The sequence below is a fragment of the Elgaria multicarinata genome, chromosome 11 (assembly GCF_023053635.1).
Source record: "Elgaria multicarinata webbii isolate HBS135686 ecotype San Diego chromosome 11, rElgMul1.1.pri, whole genome shotgun sequence".
Lineage (NCBI taxonomy): Eukaryota > Metazoa > Chordata > Lepidosauria > Squamata > Anguidae > Elgaria > Elgaria multicarinata.
In genome coordinates this window covers 10,057,630-10,074,810 of record NC_086181.1, presented here as the reverse complement: position 1 = coordinate 10,074,810, position 17,181 = coordinate 10,057,630, and the positions used below count along the sequence as shown (strand labels likewise).

Below are 17,181 nucleotides of genomic sequence, written 5' to 3'. Positions count from 1 at the left end.
GCCTCTAATGAAGATTTAGGGGTTTCCGCTTTCTTCGCCAATTTCTTGGGAGGCCGTAACTGCGAATGAGCATCCTGGGTTTAGCAGGTCAATACAGGCCACCAGATTCACCCGAACTGGAGACATTGCAGCAGCCAGCTGTGTGGTTCATTGAGAGGCAGCTGGAGATCCAGCAGAAAGACTGGATTGTTGAGCCTGGGATATTTTTGCCTTAGGTTTGTCCACCGCCTCTAATGACCTTTTCCAAAGCTCCGCTCTGGGCCTATCCACATGGTTATGCCTGGCCTGCTTGGTGAAAGATTGGCAGTGCGGGCAGATTTCTACAACATGTTCTTCTTCCAGACACAACAAACAGAAGGAATGGCTGTCTGTAGGAGGGAGTTTACCCCTACACCTCACACATTTGCGAAACGGGGCCATGTACCTTAAGGATGACCTTATGATGACAAAGGGATTGCTAACTAAAATGTAAAAAATAAACAAAATAATGATAAATATAGAAAACGATAGCAAAGGAAGCTAAGAATGAATAGGAAATGGGCGGGGGGGAAAACACCTCAGCAATTTGTTAAACAAAAACAGTCTTTACAGTCCGTGTTCCCAACAAGACTTGCACAATGGCAGTCGGAGAAGAACTGAGGGAACCCGCTTGGGACATGCCCACTGGGATGGTGGGGGAGGGCTGCCTGCCAGAAATTCCTCAGCTACAGAAGGTTCCCGATTCAAGGCTCCATGCAGGTGCAGAGCTCATAGGTGTGATGCACAGAGATCCCGAAGAATATGAATGTGTTTCTCTCACTCTCTGTGTGTGTATGGGAAAGAGGAAAGTGTGTGTGTTTGTGTGTGTGTGTGTGTGTGTGTGTGTGTGTGTGTGAGAGAGAGAGAGAGAGAGAGAGAGAGAGAGAGAGAGAGATTGTGAATAACTGGGTAGTTATTAACGCTGGGGGAAGGGGGAAGAGACAGAGCTTGGCCATGGTCACTGCCAGACCAGGAACTTCCCACAGCCACTTTTAGCCACGCCCAGCACTGGCACATGGCCCCTGACCCACTGCCCATCACTGCATGCAGCCCTCAGGGGCAAAATGGTTGACCACCCTGGCTTAAAAGCAGGTGGACAGTAGTCAGCAGAATGTTAAGGTGAGAGACAACACCTTCTCAGTCATGGAGCCTAGCCCATTTCAACAGCTGAAGCCCTCCCTTACTTACTTCTGTGCATACATGTTGTAGTGGGATGGAGGGCAGACAGCTGGGGATGAAGCTTGCTCCATGTAGGTAGTTCCTCCACTTGCGGAGTCTCCAGATGTGGTGATAAAACTGCAAAAGATGTGAGAGGAACAGAGTGTTGGATTTCCAAAGACAGATATTTTGCCTGACCCACTGGACCCCAGAATCCATCACAGGTGCACTCGAAGTGAGCAAATGAGGCACAGCTCTCTCTTTGTAGTCCCTCCAGATTCCATGATGGCTTCGTTAAGATCTAGCAACACTTCACTCTTCCTCAGCAGCAAGAGCAGCATTAGCTGCCTTGAGCACTATTTGGTATTGTGAAGGACAAGGGGTCTGACCTGCATTTTGCTTTATTTCAATGTTGCTTTTTGTGTCTGCCAGAATGTGTACATGAATGTGGTTTGAGCTTCACTGTCCCAGGCTCGGGTGGGAGGGAAGGAGCTGGACGCGCCTGCCAAGGTCATCTTTGCCTGGCATTTCCAACTCCCCCTGGAACACCTGGGGATTATCAGAAGTGCTTAGAAGTCAACTCGTTTCAGCTGTGGGAAAGAATGTGGGTCTTGCTCCTGTTGGGAGGGGTCGCCAGAGGCCCAGGAAGGGCAGTGGTTGGTTGGGATGGATCATGGGGCCAGGTGGCCGAAAAGGGATAAAGTGTCTAGTGTGGAAGGGTCTCCATCTTCTTTGCTGGATGACACGCATGTCAAGGGAAGATCAGGTCCGGGCAGTCAAGGGGGACTGCTTGGAGTTAGTTAGGCTTTTTCTTATGTTTTAAGTGTTGGGGTATTGAGGACAAGGTCAGCCGCCACCACGGCTGGGTGGTGGAATGACTGATGGTTTTATTGGGGTAATTGCTACCTTCCTTCCCTCAGCTTCATCTCTCACTCCTTTTTCCCTACTCCCTTTCCCAACCTTCCCCTTTCCCCCTTCACTTAGCTTTTACTGACCAGGGCCTTACATGTTAGTCTTAGTGGTGTTAATAAACTTGCTTTGGTCCCTAATGTGTGTTTGTGCTTTATTCTTGGAACATCTGGCTCATCCCGGTTGTGGACAGGGCTAGGGAGGCGGGTTGCCTGGGAGTTTAGGATGTTTGGTCCAGGAGCCTACCTTGCAGGGACATCAGGTGGACCCTGACTTCCGTTACAGGTATAAAGCTGCCTTGAGCACTATTTGTTAATTTAACAAATAAAATAAGAAATCTCTCCTAATGAGTTTACACCCTTCTGCCTTACAAGAGAACCAAATGCCATGCATGCCAAGTGGTCCATTTAATTCCAGGCCATCTATGTGATAGCTCCAGTCATGTTTTAGGCAGCTTACCTGATCCCTGCATTTCTTCTATGCCCTGTGTTTTTAGGATCCCTTTATCTGAAGCAGTCTAACACCATCCTTCCCACCACTCACACAACTGGAAGCTGGTATAATGGGTAGCAGAAAACAGAGCTGGAGCTGGAAAAAGGGGTACGAGCCTGGACATCAAGCCACAACACCTCAACCTAGACAACTTCTACTGCTTCTCCCACCCATCTCTTCTCAGGGTTGGAGCTGAAAAGATGTAGATCCAGATCCATCTAGCTTGCTTCATATGTTATTAAAAACATGAATCCTGATGGGAGATGCATCGGCCAGGTTTGGGGATGGGGCAGCTGGCAGGTCTCTTAGCTGAGGAGTACAAGTCTGGAAGGGAAACTAGGGACAGGGAGCAGCCCAAATGAGAAGAAACATCTATCCTGTCCTCCTTCATGTTTATATCCTCTTTTAAAAAAAACCCAAACCCACCCTCTCCTCCCATGGCACTCACTCTGGCACAACTTGCTTGATCTGTGGCTTCACATATCCATCTGCTGCCTTTGCTGCAAAACAAGGAAGGGGTGGGGTAGAAAGAAAAGAGTTATTGTGCAGGTTATGGCAATCTCCTTGCCTCACCAGTTCTGCACAGGAGTCCCAAACAGACAAACACCAACAGTTTGGTACTTCTTGTACGCTGACTCATACCTGGGGAAACCCTCCTGCTAATAGAGTATTCAAGTTCATTTATGCCCCTCCCATTTAGAAATGGATGGACCAGTCTATGTCTGGTTTGTGTCAGTTTTGCGTATGTTCATTCATAACCCCATTCTGCCCTATTTCCTCATTAAATTGCTTTTTAAAAAAATCTACATCAACATTTGATTTTGGAATAAAACATCTTTTTCTCACTAATTGCACATTTCTAAATGTACAATATCCTAAAATATGCAATTTTGGTATGTTTTTTGAGCCAAGAGCTGAACTACAATATTAGGAGAAGTGCAAATTTTGAAGAATAAATGTGTTTTGATTTGCACATTAGTCCGGGAAGTGTGGATCAGGTCAGTTCATTCCAAAATGTGAACCAAACAAAATTCCCAAGCGTCCCCATTCTTACCATACTTTCTCTCACCCCCTTCTAAGCTTTTCTACTTTCTGGTAAATTGGCCCTTTCCTCTGTGAGAACAGTTTTAACCAACCTCATTGGTCACAAAGAAAAACTAAGCCTTATTTATTGCAACAAATCATTTCCAACCATGACTCCATTTTCTTGGGATTTATGCAATTCAAGTCTTGCTGTACTCGGTTTTCTCTCCCCTCCTTTCAACATCTTAACCTCTCTACTACTCGGAGCCATTTCTGATCTATTTTATGCATTTTTCCTTAAGTATGTGGCTTAACAGTTCTTTCTATACATCCAAAAAGAAAACTGTGTTTACAACAGTACAAAGATGATGCATATTCCAATAAAAGAAGATGCAGTTAAATTAAATTATTGCCAAGGAGGTCTTCAAAAGTCAGTATGCACTTAGCTATGGGAGCGAGAATGTGGTATGGCTAGAAAGATCAAGTAATTTTCCTGGTGCTGTAAACTTACTAGGGAATGGCATGTAGTATTTGGAGAAGACCTCTTCCTTGGGCCGGTCAGGATATACGTAGAGGAGATATGGGAGGTCACCAAGACGGTCTGCCAAGGAGCGGATGGAGAAGTCACGGGTGGTGAAGGGCATCAGGTTCCAGAACATTCTGTCAGCTGTAAATCCCAATAGCATCATAACATAGCAGTGAGAAACTACAAACGGTTCTGTAAACCAGAAGAAACAGAGACTAACTCCCAAAGAAATGCAAAATGGCTGCAAAGAGTGCCACTTTACAACTGCTACAAACATCACTGCTGCAGCAAATTAGTTATTATAATTTGTCACGTGATGTAGTCACATGATGTAATGAGAACAGATAGGAGGAAGAGACAAACTAGATGCATTCATTAAACCAACACTTTGACCTAGAAGGGCCAAATAAGCGCATAACATAACAACATAAGAGCCATGCTGGATCAGGCCAAGGTCCATCTATCTAGCATTCTATTCAAACAGTGGCCAACCAGAAACCCACAAGCAGGACATGAGTGCAAAAGCATACTCACACTCATGTTCCTCAGCAACTGGAATACGTAGGCATACTGCCTATGATACTGGAAGCCGCATATAGCCAATCAGGACTAGTAACCATCGATAGCCTCATTCTCCATGAATTTGTTTAACCCCTTTTAAAGCCATCCAAATTGGTGGCCATCACTAAATCTTGTAGTAGTGAATTCCATAGTCTAACTATGCAGTGTGTAAGGAAGTACGTCCTTTTCTCTGTCCTGAATCTCCCACCGATGAGGTTCATGGGAAGCTGTAGTACAATGGATTATAAACTATAGATATAGCTTGTAAAGACCTACTCCTTTATAACTAGTACTCTTTAATACAAAATATTAAATATCTTTTTCTACATAAAATCGAAGCGTTTGAGTGCCTCTCTGAAAACACGGGGCTTGAAGGGAGATTGAGGGGTGGTGAGCGCAATCCGTTCCGCTCTGAAATTCTGGCTTAATTAGTGGGATGCATTTCAGTAAAAAGCCCAAATTGAAAAAGGGAGGGGTAAATCATGGGGGAGGCACTTACAATTCCCACAATGTTGGAGTCCCCGCCCCTTTCGTTCTTTTTGCAACAACAAAAAACCCTTCCCCCCTTTCTTTTTAAAGCCACTGGCTTTGTTGGTGTGGTGTGGAAGCAAGGATTCTGGCGCAAACGCAAGGCCCTTCTACATGGTTTCTGAGATGATTCTGTTTAAATCTGGATTTTCATGAAATCAGGTTTGCTCCTCCCCAGGGCCAATGTAGCCAGTAAAGTGTTTATTTAAAAACAATAATAACTCGATGCTTTCATGGGACAAACAGCACCTGAAACCGCATTAATTTGGGGTTGGGTGGGCAGAGTAGAACTGAACGTCATCAACTGCGTAGGTACAAGACAGTGAAGGAGCGGAGGTTTGCTCCCCACCCCTCTCCTCACTCCCCCTCCCATCCATGGAACAGTGGGTGCTTCCAGATGAAGCAAAGTGGTAAACAGCAGCTACTGCAACCGAAACTCTCCCCACGGCCTGAGTTCAATCCCAGCAGAAGCTGGTTCTCAGGCAGCCGACTCAGGTTGACTCAGCCTTCCATCCTTCCAAGGTCGGTAAAATGAGTACCCAGCTAGCTGGGGGAAAGGTAACTGCGACTGGGGAAGGCAATGGCAAACCACCCCGCTACAAAAGTCTGCCAAGAAAACGTCAACGAAAAAAGGCGTCCCTCTAGGAGTCAGCAATGACTCAAGTGCTTGCATGAGAGGTTCCTTTCCTTTCCTTTCCTGCCTTGTACACGGAATTTTGTGGAGGGTCCAGATGATGTTGTCTTCAACTTGTAACCCTCCCATTTTACCCTACTTCTCCCACCATTTTTCTTACCAGCAAAAAGTCCGTTAAGGAGGAAAAGATGGAATAGCTGCACAATGCCTTTTGATCAGTAGCACTAGCAGCTCTCCATCTGGAAGCGCCCAGTTTTGTCCCTTTACAGTTTTTTATTCTAATTAAAGCAATGAATGAATGCGTGACAAGAATACACTTTCACGCAGAAGTTTACAAAATATTACTGTTAAATGCAGGAAATGTATGCTATTCTCACAACATGTATCAGGCTCTCAGAATGAGGCCTAGAACCCTAGCAACAATTTGAGGAGCAGCTGTGTACTGTTTATGCTAAAACAACAACAACACCCTGTGGTCTAGAAAGGTCCTGATCAAACACTCTCAGAGCATTCAAGCGTAAAGCGCAGCATTTCTTCTGGTGAAAAAGGAACTCACTATTATCAAACTTCCAGGCGATCGTGATACCTCCAATCTCAGAGTCGCTGAACCTCAAGAGGAAGGTTCCATCGGGCTTGTTAATTAGCAAGTCATGGGCCTGCTGTTTGTTGACAAAACCTAGGATAGCCCTGGAGAGGAGAGAAAGAGGGAAGAGTCAGGCTACAATGAGTTAAGGTGGGGCTCACAACCTGGGAAAACCAGTTAATACAGCAATGGCGGAGTGTGTGTGTGTGTGTGGGGAGAATCTCACCCGTCATTCCAGTGAGGCTTCAAGTGTTTTTTCAAGACCTCCATCACCCCATCAAACCACTGCCAGAATGTGTAATTTCGCCCTGGAAGGTTCTCCTGGTTAAATGAGAAAAAAGCCCAACATTTATGCCTGCCTTTCACTCTGGGGTCTTGCAAAAGCAGCTGAATATCTTTACGTCCTCTAGTCTTACACTAATGGCTTACAGAAAGCATATATTAAGTAACTGGCAAAGTTTACTGTCAAGCTCATTAATCACAAACTTAATAAGCATCTTAAGTGGAGCTGTCTCCAACTCCCAAATGGATGAAACCAACAGCCAGAATAGCCTCTGGGCCAATATAGGTTTGAATAATCTGTCAAAGGAGAATTTTTTACGAGGAAATACATCATTTGTCTGCACAGTTAAGGCAAATTTATACAACCTTTATGTCTCTGTGTGTGTGTCAAGCCACATGCTTTCAATCTAAGTTCCAAACACACTTGTGCTGGAAAAGCAGTTCAGGCAAAGCTCAGATGATGATATTGGCAGCTACTATCCAAGCTACTTCAGGAAGGATTTTGGTGGTGTGCCAAATGAGTGTCTTTGTAGGCAAACCGTTCACATGGCTAGTTCCCAGTGAGCACATTTTGATCCTGGCTTGAAAACAAGTGATCTCCACGCGTCTTGAGAGCTGGTATAAGGTAGTAATTAAGAGAACGAGCTTTCAAGTTGGGAGCCCAGACATCAAAAGCCTCACTTCAGCCATGCATGGAATGGGGGAAATTAAGCAAGCACTATTTCTGACTCAGCTCTTTATCTGTAATATGGGGGTAATAATACTAGCCTTCTTGACAGGGTATTCATAAGGACTACTGAGATTTTATGCAAAGTTATTTGTTTATCTATTCAAAGCAGGTTTGCTACTATCATAAGGGTGGTGTGAAGAAGTGCTAAGAAGTGCTTCTGTCTTTGTTATATCAACTGTTACTATAATACTTAATTGCCAAAAGGCAGTACAATTACAGCTCACTCCTTCTCACAACAACTCTGTGAGGTAGATCAGTATAAGCCTTTTACAGATCAGGGTCTGAGGAAGAGGGGCTTGCCAAAGAATATCAAAGGAAACCAAGGCTGAGCAAGGATATGAACCCAAGCTTCTTAGGTACATGCCCATACCCTTAACTACTGGACAAAACTGGTTTTACCTGTGCAAAGCTACAGGTTCACAGTAAGGCAGTCAACTGGGTAAAGTTCTTTTAGACACTCAATGCCACAGTTTTACACACATGGCCCTTTCTTTTGCAAATGCCAATAAATGATTTTTTGCATGCTGCTGCCCATTGTGTGAGTTCATACAGGACCAGTTCTTTCCCATCTCCCCTACTGTAGGGTCTCTTAACTGGCAGCCCTGAGCAACTGTGGCCCCAAGAGGTACTGCCTGGCTTACCAGTTGCCAGCCCAAGCCCTCCCAAATGAATATTTGAAGCCGTGGGAAGAAGAAAAGTGGGAGGTGTGAAGAACCCAGGTTCATTTCAGGAAATTTAGCTGCTGGTATCAAGCTCCATTTCGGTAGGAGGGGCTGGCATGCACTCAATAAAACCACCTGCACGCGTTATCGCAAGGTCTCTAGTCTTCAGGCCTTCAAGGTCAGAGCTGAAGCTCTGCCAAAATTAGATGAACAGACTCCAGCTTGGTTAGAGTGAGAGCCTTTCACTCTCTGCTCCCCTCCTGGAAGCCGAGGTAGGTAGTCATTGAGCTATACGGTGACTGGCTATGGAAGCTCACCTCCCACATCGCGAGGGCCTGGGAGAGTATAAAGCTAGAGGGGCTACTGTTGCCATTTGGTCTTCCCCTGGGTCTCTATGCGGGTGTTCATCTGTGAATCTGGCCTTCAATCCAGTCCTGGTTTGGAGCGTCAGTCTTCATCTGTCAGCTGACTTTTGGGCCTGGGAACTTTGGAGCTTGTCCTATTGGAAGACCCTTTACTTCGGTAAAGTATAGGCTAGGCTAGGTAGTACTTTCTTGTTTTGCCCGCAGCTGTGTTTTAAAGGGTTTATCTGGGTTTCTCAATTGCCTATGAAATTGTACATCTCTTTTATCCTTTCCTTAATTAATAAACTTCATCTTTATTTTAAAGCTTTAGTCACTGAAGCGTCAGTACTAAATCCAGAGCCTTCTGCTTTGTTCTTGCTACTGTTTAGGATTCTAGGCTTGAGGAGCAAAATAGAGGGTGTTGGCTTGAGCCTTTTATTCCTGTGCCCCAAGGGTGTCCTGAAAGGTCTGAGGATCCCTTGGCTCAGGCTGGGTTGGACATTAAGGGATGGTGGCAGCTTACTGGTTAATTTGTTTGCCCGCTGTCCACAGAGCAGTGGGGAGTTGGGTGTTTTGGGGTAACCCGTCTGAACCCTCTTACTCCCCCTCCCCCTCTGGGGGGGTGTTGTTTCCTCCTTCACAAGAAGAAAAGACAGTGATGTAGGTAGGGAATGAGACAAAAGGTGGGGAGAAAGTTGTGATGATGGGGGCGGCCTCTGGCCATGGTAACTCCCCCACTTTCTTAAAGTAATTCTGCGTCTAGTGGAGTTGCTAACCAATTCTGTACTGGTATCCCCCGCTTACCCTGTTAAACTGAGCCCAGGAGACAGCCATGCCGTTATAATCTTCTAGGTGGTTGATGCTGCTGTTGAAGAGCTTCTGAGCCAGGAAGAGTAGATTCTCCTTGGTGAGCCCTCGGCTGCTCTGGACCTCAGACTTGAACTTCATGTTGAGGGCCTCGCACAGCTGCGACCACATCACCTTGTCAGGCACAGCAAAGGGCACACGGCCCGGCTCCGCAAACGCGTTGTCCCATAGCACTGTGGCAGTGGCGTTATTGTCCTGGCTGCCATGCACTATCACCACCACTGGCAGAGACAATGTCTTCACCTGGAAGACCAGCTCGTTGCCACCGACACTGAACTGAGACTCAAAGAGGATAGTGAACTTTTCTTCAGTCACTGACTCAGCGCCACGCCGGTCTGAACGCTTAATCCGCTTCAAGGACTGTGGAGGGGCGGGATGAGGGAGACACGGAAAAAAAGAGGACAGATGGTCAAGGGCACAGAAGCAATATGCAACACTTTGTGGGGTCGGGGGGAAGAACTATATACAGGAACTTAACTATACAATCAGGCAGATTTGCAGAGGTAAATATACTTAGCATAATTTGGTCTGTCTGGAGGGCTTTTCTATTATAGACTATAGCAGTGGAAAAGGAAGATGGAACCATAGAGAAATGGAGAATAGGGGCAGGAAGGAGAGATACAAGGACCACCCACCAACACTACAATAAGTCATTAAAAGATCCATCCAGGGCCTTGTCTTAAGGAGATGTTTCTTAGCCACTGTACATGTTCAAGCTTTTCTGTGAAAACCAGGAGGACTGATATTACGTTTTTTCTAGGAAAAACCGGTAAGTAAGATGTAGAGTTGGAAAGACAGGGTGGGAATCCGTCTACACATCTCTCTCACCATATTGCGGAAATGAGCACTCAGCGTTCCAGTTGCTTGGTGATATTCCATCACACAGCAGTTGTTTAAGATATCACCACTGCTCTCACTGTCAAAAGGAAACAACAGCAGTTAGCAGAATACAAGCCCGTGCACCATGGGCAATTCAGTATCTTCCCACTAGCATCCCTTGTACCCCAGGGATGCTAGTGATGTGGCTCCACCCAGTGGAGAGACTGGTTTGTTTCTCATGTTTAAGTAAAGGCTTGCTTTGTTAGCTAACATTAACTATTAAAATCAAATGAGCCCGCATACATAGACGCATACTGAATAGGGCTAAATCTGAGTTGTCACTTTTTGCATTGTGGCCTTTTTGCTAGCCTTCGGGTAAGCTGCTGTCATGTCGTGAAACATCAATCAACGCTTCAGCTTCTCAGGAAAAAGCTTTTTCCTATAGAATGCTAAAAGTCAGTGCAACTACTGTAGAGGATGTGAAAGATCTGCTTGACTGAAAGGGCTGCTTGCTATGAGACCTAAAGGCCACAACAGCTGCACTAGAGACCACAATAGCAGTCAGGTAAGAGGTTCTGGGGAATGAAAGCTAAGCTGAAATTTACACATTGACAGGAAGCCTTCTTGCCTCTTAGTTCTCCAACTACATACATGCAGTCCCTGTACTAATCCCTATTTTCCATGTTTGAGGACCGCATCCATCTTCTACTCATTTAATGGAATTAAACTGCCCATTTCCACTTATAGCTCCCACCATTCTCTCTACGCAGCTTACGATGTGATTTGTGTGCGTGTATCTTTCCTTCCTTTGACAAATAATTCAGCTTCCCTGCCACATGTAATGTGCGGGAGTCGTACATACTTGCGGGTGCTCTCATTCTTCAGTAGGGCTTTGGCCTGCTGCTCACTGATGATGGTGGCCTTCACCTGTGGGGGATTCATGTGGACATTTAGCTTTCCACCCACCAGCAGCCGCACAGTGGCTGCAAACTTAGTCTGGGTCTTCAGGACCTGAGGAGGCTGCTTTTCGATGATGAAGGTGCTGCAGGGAGAAAGGAGGAAACAGAAGAAGCCTTTATGTAGCGAGGCAGAAGATTTTTACGTCAAGAGATTTCCTTTGCAATCTGTCATGACTTTATCTGTACTTGAGCTTCTTCATCACAGCTGTGATTAGTGTTGAAATTTAGGACGTGGGGAGAGCAATGTGGGCCTCTTGGCATAATACAGGGAGAGAAGGTGTGCAGTTCATCCGCGATAAACACCATAACAAACAAGCTCTCCCCTGAAGATTCCTTCCTTTTTCAGCAAAAATGCTCCCCCCACCGCACCACCATCATTACACCCCCACTAATTACCTAGTGACTAGGGCAGAAATTATATCTGTGACGGTGGTGTTGAGTTCTGCCAGCATCTCTTCAATGGGTCCTGGAATGGGCAGCTGCTGGCACAGGTGTTCCGCACGACGCACTTGTTGACGGTTCTGGCAGATTATCTCAGCCAGCTTCTCACACCTAGGGAAAGAAGAGGCAGTTGGCGGAGAGCGGAATGAAGGCAGGAAGCCATAAGTGAGATGGGCCCAATCCAGATAGGGCTTCCTGATGATGCTTAGGCGGCTGCCCTCACCTAGCTTTGGACACTTATAGGTTAAAAAAAAGTCTGGCAAAGCTGGAATCGAAGAAAGCCATCCAACCCAATTACAGTGTATATAAGCTCAAACAGTGAAAAGGTGCCCCATCCCTTCCCACCAAAATCACAGCCCTACCGATCGTCATTACTTCAGTCTTGTCTGGACTTAAGCTTCGGTTAGTTCGCCCACATCCAACCTTTAACTATGGTACAACACTGAATAAGACCTGCATTAACACTGTATTGTGTTTCAAGTGATAACCATATAGAAATGTGATGCAGTATAAGACCCTGCCACATTATATCATGTATTAACTGAATGCAGTTGTAATTGTGGCTTTTATTTGATTATTTGACTCTACTTATGGGTTGTTTAGGTATGCATTTTTACGGATAATATTGTAAACTTAAGCTAACACAGCCTTCCTCAACCTGGGGCGCTCCAGATGTGTTGGACTACAACTCCCAGAATGCCCCGGCCAGCAGAGCTGGCCGGGGCATTCTGGGAGTTGTAGTCCAACACATCTGGAGCGCCCCAGGTTGAGGAAGGCTGAGCTAACAGTTGGATCAACAATAAATTTAATCTGAAGTAGCATTCAGACCGCAGAACATAAAGAAGAGAGATGGATCTACTTGTGTGGGCATCCTGTTCTGATCTCCGTATGCTCTCAACCAGTGGCCATGCAAGCTGAGCACAAGGGTAAAGGGAGGGGGGACCAAAATGTAGCCCTGCTGCACTCTACAAGGAACATCTAGTGAGGCAGGGGCTGTGTTTAGCAGCCCCCAAGTTGAGCTGAATGTAAGCACGTATGTGTGCAAATAACCTCAACGTAGTGCAGATGACACAGTTCAGTCTCTAGGCAAAGTTGCCAGATTCAGCATCTGGAGTGGCACACCTGGACAGCATTATGCAGACTTGTGGTTGTTTATAGTCATCACCATTGCTGCAACATTGTTTTTAAAATTGATTGATTACACAACCTGTCAGTTTCGAAATAAGATGAGACTTAAGCCTTCCCATGCTTATCAATTTTCTACTGTTACTATTATTTATTAATTACATTTATATCCCACCTTTTATCCTCTAAGGAACCCAAGGCAGCGTACATAATCCTCTTCCTCTCCATGTTATCCTCACAACAACAACCCTGCGAGGTACCAGATCCAGATCTTGGTTTCTAAAGCAGCAAGTGCTAGGCTTAACTTTGCCAAAAATCCTTCCCTCTGATGTGACCTGCAAGCTCCTTGCTCAGATCTCAGAGATGTGCAATAGGGCTACAATCAGGACTGTGTGTATGCAGTGATCCTGCAGAAGTGCAGGAAGCTACAGAATATAAATGGCTATGAACTGCTAAGAACCTGAGCTTTTTTTCTTTTTCCTTTAGAAATATGTGTCCAGCACTTACAGGCTGGATATTTCATACTGTAACTCCTATTCTTACTCCACATTCCTAAGGTTGAGCCCCTGGAATTTAAAGTGTGAATCCAGTGAATCCTGAATAAAGCCTTTACCCATCATCATTGCAGGTAAGCTGGGAGATCCCGTTCCCTCTCTCAGCCCCCCTCCCACCCCACCTACCAAGTCTGCAAGCCATCCAAAGAGCCCTCAGGAGGGCCGCCATTTCCTGCTAGCTGCTGCCGCCTCTTCCACTGGATCAGCTCGTCATCCAGGATGATTGTCTGCTGCTTACGGAGCAGGGCCAGTGTCTGCTGGTGCTTTTCAGCCAATTCCTGAGGAGGAGGAGGAGGAGGAGGAGGAAGAGGAGGAGGAGGAAGAAGAGGAAGAGGAGGAGATGTGCAAATAGGGTTAAGACCACGGGCACAACTGGGAGAGAGGGAAGGAAGGAGGATCGGGACTGAGGATGGTGGTACTTACCACACGATATTGCTGCAATGTCTGCGCCTCGCGGTGGAGCCATGCTTCCAATGTCACCTTCTTCTGCTGCAAAGTAGGCTCACGGGTCATGCGCTCCTGTGGGTTTAGCTGGGAGAGCTGAGTAAGTTGGGCTGGGAAGGGGAAATGAGAGTGCATTAGGCACTGCCCGTGTCACTTCATAACCCTCGCAAGCAGTGCTGGCTCCAGGTCTTTGAGGGCCCTTGGGCAAGACACCATCAGTGGATCCCCTTTCTCAGTGAGTCCACCTCCACCCCCACCCCCAGCTGCTCTTGCTCCTCATCCTCTTTCCCTTCCTTGCTTCCAGTTGCTTGCTTGACAGGCAGAGAGCAGCGGCATCTACTGTTCCGCCTTCTCACCCCCATCCCTAGTGCCTGGACCAGACCAAAGACCACAACCACTGTCTGAGCCAGAGTGAGGGGAAAGTGAACAAGCAGGTGGCAATGGTGGAAAGGAGGAGCTACTCCAGGGAGCTCTTGTCAGTTCTGTCTACTCTACACTGACTGGCGGTGGCTCTACAGGATTTCAGGGAGAAGTCTTTCCCAGCCCTACCTGGAGATGTTAGAGGTTAAACGTGGGACCTTCTGCATGTGAAGCATGTGCTCTACCACTGAGCTACCTTTCCCTTGGCTTAGCCAAGCTTGGTGCTTGTGCCTACTGCCCCCGCCCTCTCCTTCCACATGCACACCTTGTAGACGAAGGCTCTCTTGGTACTGGATGATGAAGTATTCCTGCGTCTGCTGGAGCTTCTTCAACTGGTTCTCGGTGTCCTGAGTCACCAGGCGGAGCTCCTCAAAGGTCTGGTTGATCTGAAGGTGCTTCTGAGACAGAGCATCAGCCAGACTGCTAGCAGGGGAGGGGCTCTGCAGACAGGGGCAATAGGGAGGGACAGAGAAGGGGTGGAAATGACTGCTATATGCAGGCACAATGGCCAAACCCCCATCTTCGCCACACTCACACGAACCTTTGGGCAAGAGCAAAATTCACAGAGTAGGACACCCCCTCCCAAGGCTATATCTCACTCACATCTGTGGCCTCTCGCACCAAGCGCTGCTCATGGTAGAGGATGTGTCGTATGCAGCGCACCAACTCCAGAGGGCAATGGTCATATGTATTCTGTAGACACAGGAAGAACAAACAGCCTGAGATTCTGGTGTGGAAGGAGTGGGGAGGAGCAACTTGTGGTTCCATAGCCCATTCATCATCATCATCATCATCATCATCATCATCATTATAATTATAATTATTATTTATTGCATTTGTATACCGCCCCATAGCCGAAGCTCTCCGGGCAGTTTACATAATATTAAGACACTTAAAACAATATACAAAATTTAAAACCCACAAAAATATACAATATACACATACATTTACAACCACTACAACAACTTTAAAAATTATGAGCCTAAAAAAACAGACTCGGGCTCATTTTATATTGCTAAATGCCTGGGAGAAGAGAAAAGTCTTGACCTGGCGCCAAAAAGATAATAATGTTGGCACCAGGCGACCCTCGTCAGGGAGATTGTTCCACAGTTGGGGGGCCACCACAGAGAAGGCCCTCTCTCTTGATGCCGTCCTCCAAGCTTCCCTTGGAGTAGGCACCCAGAGGAGGACCTTAGATGTTGAACATAGTGTTCAGGTAGGTTTATGTCAGGTATTATTATTATTATTATTAATTTATATAGCACCATCAATGTACATGGTGCTGTACAGATTACACAGTAAATAGCAAGACCCTGCCGCATAGGCTTACAATCTAATAAAGTTGTAGTAAACAATAAGGAGGGAAAGAGAATGCAAACAGGCACAGGGAAGTGTAAACAGGCACCGGGTAGGGTGAAGCTAACAGTATAGAGTCAGAACAAACTCAATATTTAAAAGCTATAGGGAAAAGAAAAGTTTTTAGCTGAGGTATTGTGGTCCCAAGCCGTGTAAGGCTTTATAGGTTAAAACAGGCACCTTGAATCGGGTTTGGAAATATACAGGCAGCCAATGCAAGCAGGCCAAAGTGGTTTTTTTTATGCTCAAACCTTCTGGTCCCTGTTATCAATCTGGCCACTGCATTTTGCACAAGCTGCAGCTTCCAAACCATCTTCAAAGTTAGCCCCACGCAGAGTGCATTGCAGTAATCTAGCCTGGAGGTTACCAGAGCGTAGACAACTGAAGCCAGGTTACCCCTGTCCAGATACGGGCATAGCTGGGCCACCAACCGAAGCTGGTAGAAGGCACTCCGTGCCACCGAGGCCACCTGAGCTTCAAGTGACAGCGATGGCTCAAGGAGGACCCCCAAGCTACAAACCTGCTCCTTCAGGGGGAGTGCAACCCCATCCACAGCAGGTTGAACACCCTCTATCCAGTCAGCAGAACCACCTACTAACAGAATCTCAGTCTTGTCTGGATTGAGTTTCAGTTTATTAGCCCTCATCCAGTCCATTGTCGTGGCCAGGCACTGGTTCAGCACAGAAATAGAGCTGCATGTCATCAGCATACTGATGGCAACACACTCCAAAACTCCAGATGACTGAACTCAAGTTTCATGTAGATGTTAAACAGCATGGCGGACAAGACTGACCCCTGAGGAATCCACAGGGCCGAGCAATGCCCCCCAAGCACCACCTTCTGGAGACGACCTGTCAAGTAGGAGTGGAACCACTGCAATGCAGTACCTCCCACTCCCAACTCAGACAGTTGTCCCAGAAGGATACCATGGATGATGGTATCAAAAGCCACTGAGACATCAAGGAGAATCAGCAGAGTCATATTCCCCCTGTCTTTCTCCTGACTCAGGGCAGCCAAGGCTGTTTCTGTAACAAAACCAGGACTGAAACCCAACTGAAATGGATCCAGAAAATCAGTCTCATCCAAGAATGCCTGGAGCTGGCTCGCAACCACCCACTCAAGGACCTTGCCCAGGAATGGAATATTTGCTACTGGCTTATAGTTATTAAGATTCATGAGGAATCTTGAATGCAGTATCTTTCTGCTGTTCTCAAAACCACCAAACCTGCAGACAGTGGAACCCACCTGTAGTTGGGTCGCATAGTGTCCCAGTTTGATCTTCAGAAGGAAGCCATCCTCGCCCACCTGATGGTCCGCCTTCTTCTGTAGCTCCTGGATCAGCCCCTCCAACAACTGTGTGGCTTTGGTACCTTCCTGGGGGTTGTCCAGGTCAATGGAGTCCCTGCCAGGTGGAACACAGACCAGGTATATATGTATTAGTTCCTAAGGGCAACCCCTGTTTCTGCCTATGTGCCTAATCCCAAAATAAGAAGGCAGAGGCAGCAAAACTCACCACTTCTGGGCTTTCAGATGAGGGGATGAAACTCTCTAGTGCTATTTAAAAAACCCACATCCTTGCGCTCTGTTAGTTATTCTGAAAGAAGTACCAGTCCTTGCTATCATATGATCACTAAATTGAACATCGAATTCCTGAATCATTCATAAGTGTAAGTCCACCCATTTGCCACTCTGACAAGAAGGACAATTCAATGTGCATAAAGGCATAACACTAAAACAGGAAGTGCA

The 17,181-nt window shown here is 46.5% G+C and overlaps 1 protein-coding gene across 3 annotated transcripts in view; it reads right to left on the bottom strand.

The window, feature by feature from the left end:
• The window catches only part of LOC134406793 (signal transducer and activator of transcription 5B), a 70,664-nt gene that overhangs the window by 6,520 nt on the left and 46,963 nt on the right, over window positions 1–17,181 (bottom strand). For all 3 annotated transcript variants that reach the window (XM_063138377.1, XM_063138378.1, XM_063138376.1), the window contains exons 4-17: window positions 16,681–16,837; window positions 14,683–14,772; window positions 14,345–14,519; window positions 13,639–13,769; window positions 13,342–13,493; window positions 11,492–11,647; window positions 10,999–11,178; window positions 10,146–10,233; window positions 9,255–9,677; window positions 6,659–6,753; window positions 6,406–6,536; window positions 4,112–4,267; window positions 3,026–3,077; window positions 1,207–1,314 (exon numbers count right to left, since the gene is read on the bottom strand). In XM_063138377.1, the coding sequence (XP_062994447.1) occupies window positions 1,207–1,314; window positions 3,026–3,077; window positions 4,112–4,267; window positions 6,406–6,536; window positions 6,659–6,753; window positions 9,255–9,677; window positions 10,146–10,233; window positions 10,999–11,178; window positions 11,492–11,647; window positions 13,342–13,493; window positions 13,639–13,769; window positions 14,345–14,519; window positions 14,683–14,772; window positions 16,681–16,837 (2,094 nt within the window). The remainder of the gene's footprint in view (window positions 1–1,206; window positions 1,315–3,025; window positions 3,078–4,111; window positions 4,268–6,405; window positions 6,537–6,658; window positions 6,754–9,254; window positions 9,678–10,145; window positions 10,234–10,998; window positions 11,179–11,491; window positions 11,648–13,341; window positions 13,494–13,638; window positions 13,770–14,344; window positions 14,520–14,682; window positions 14,773–16,680; window positions 16,838–17,181) is intronic.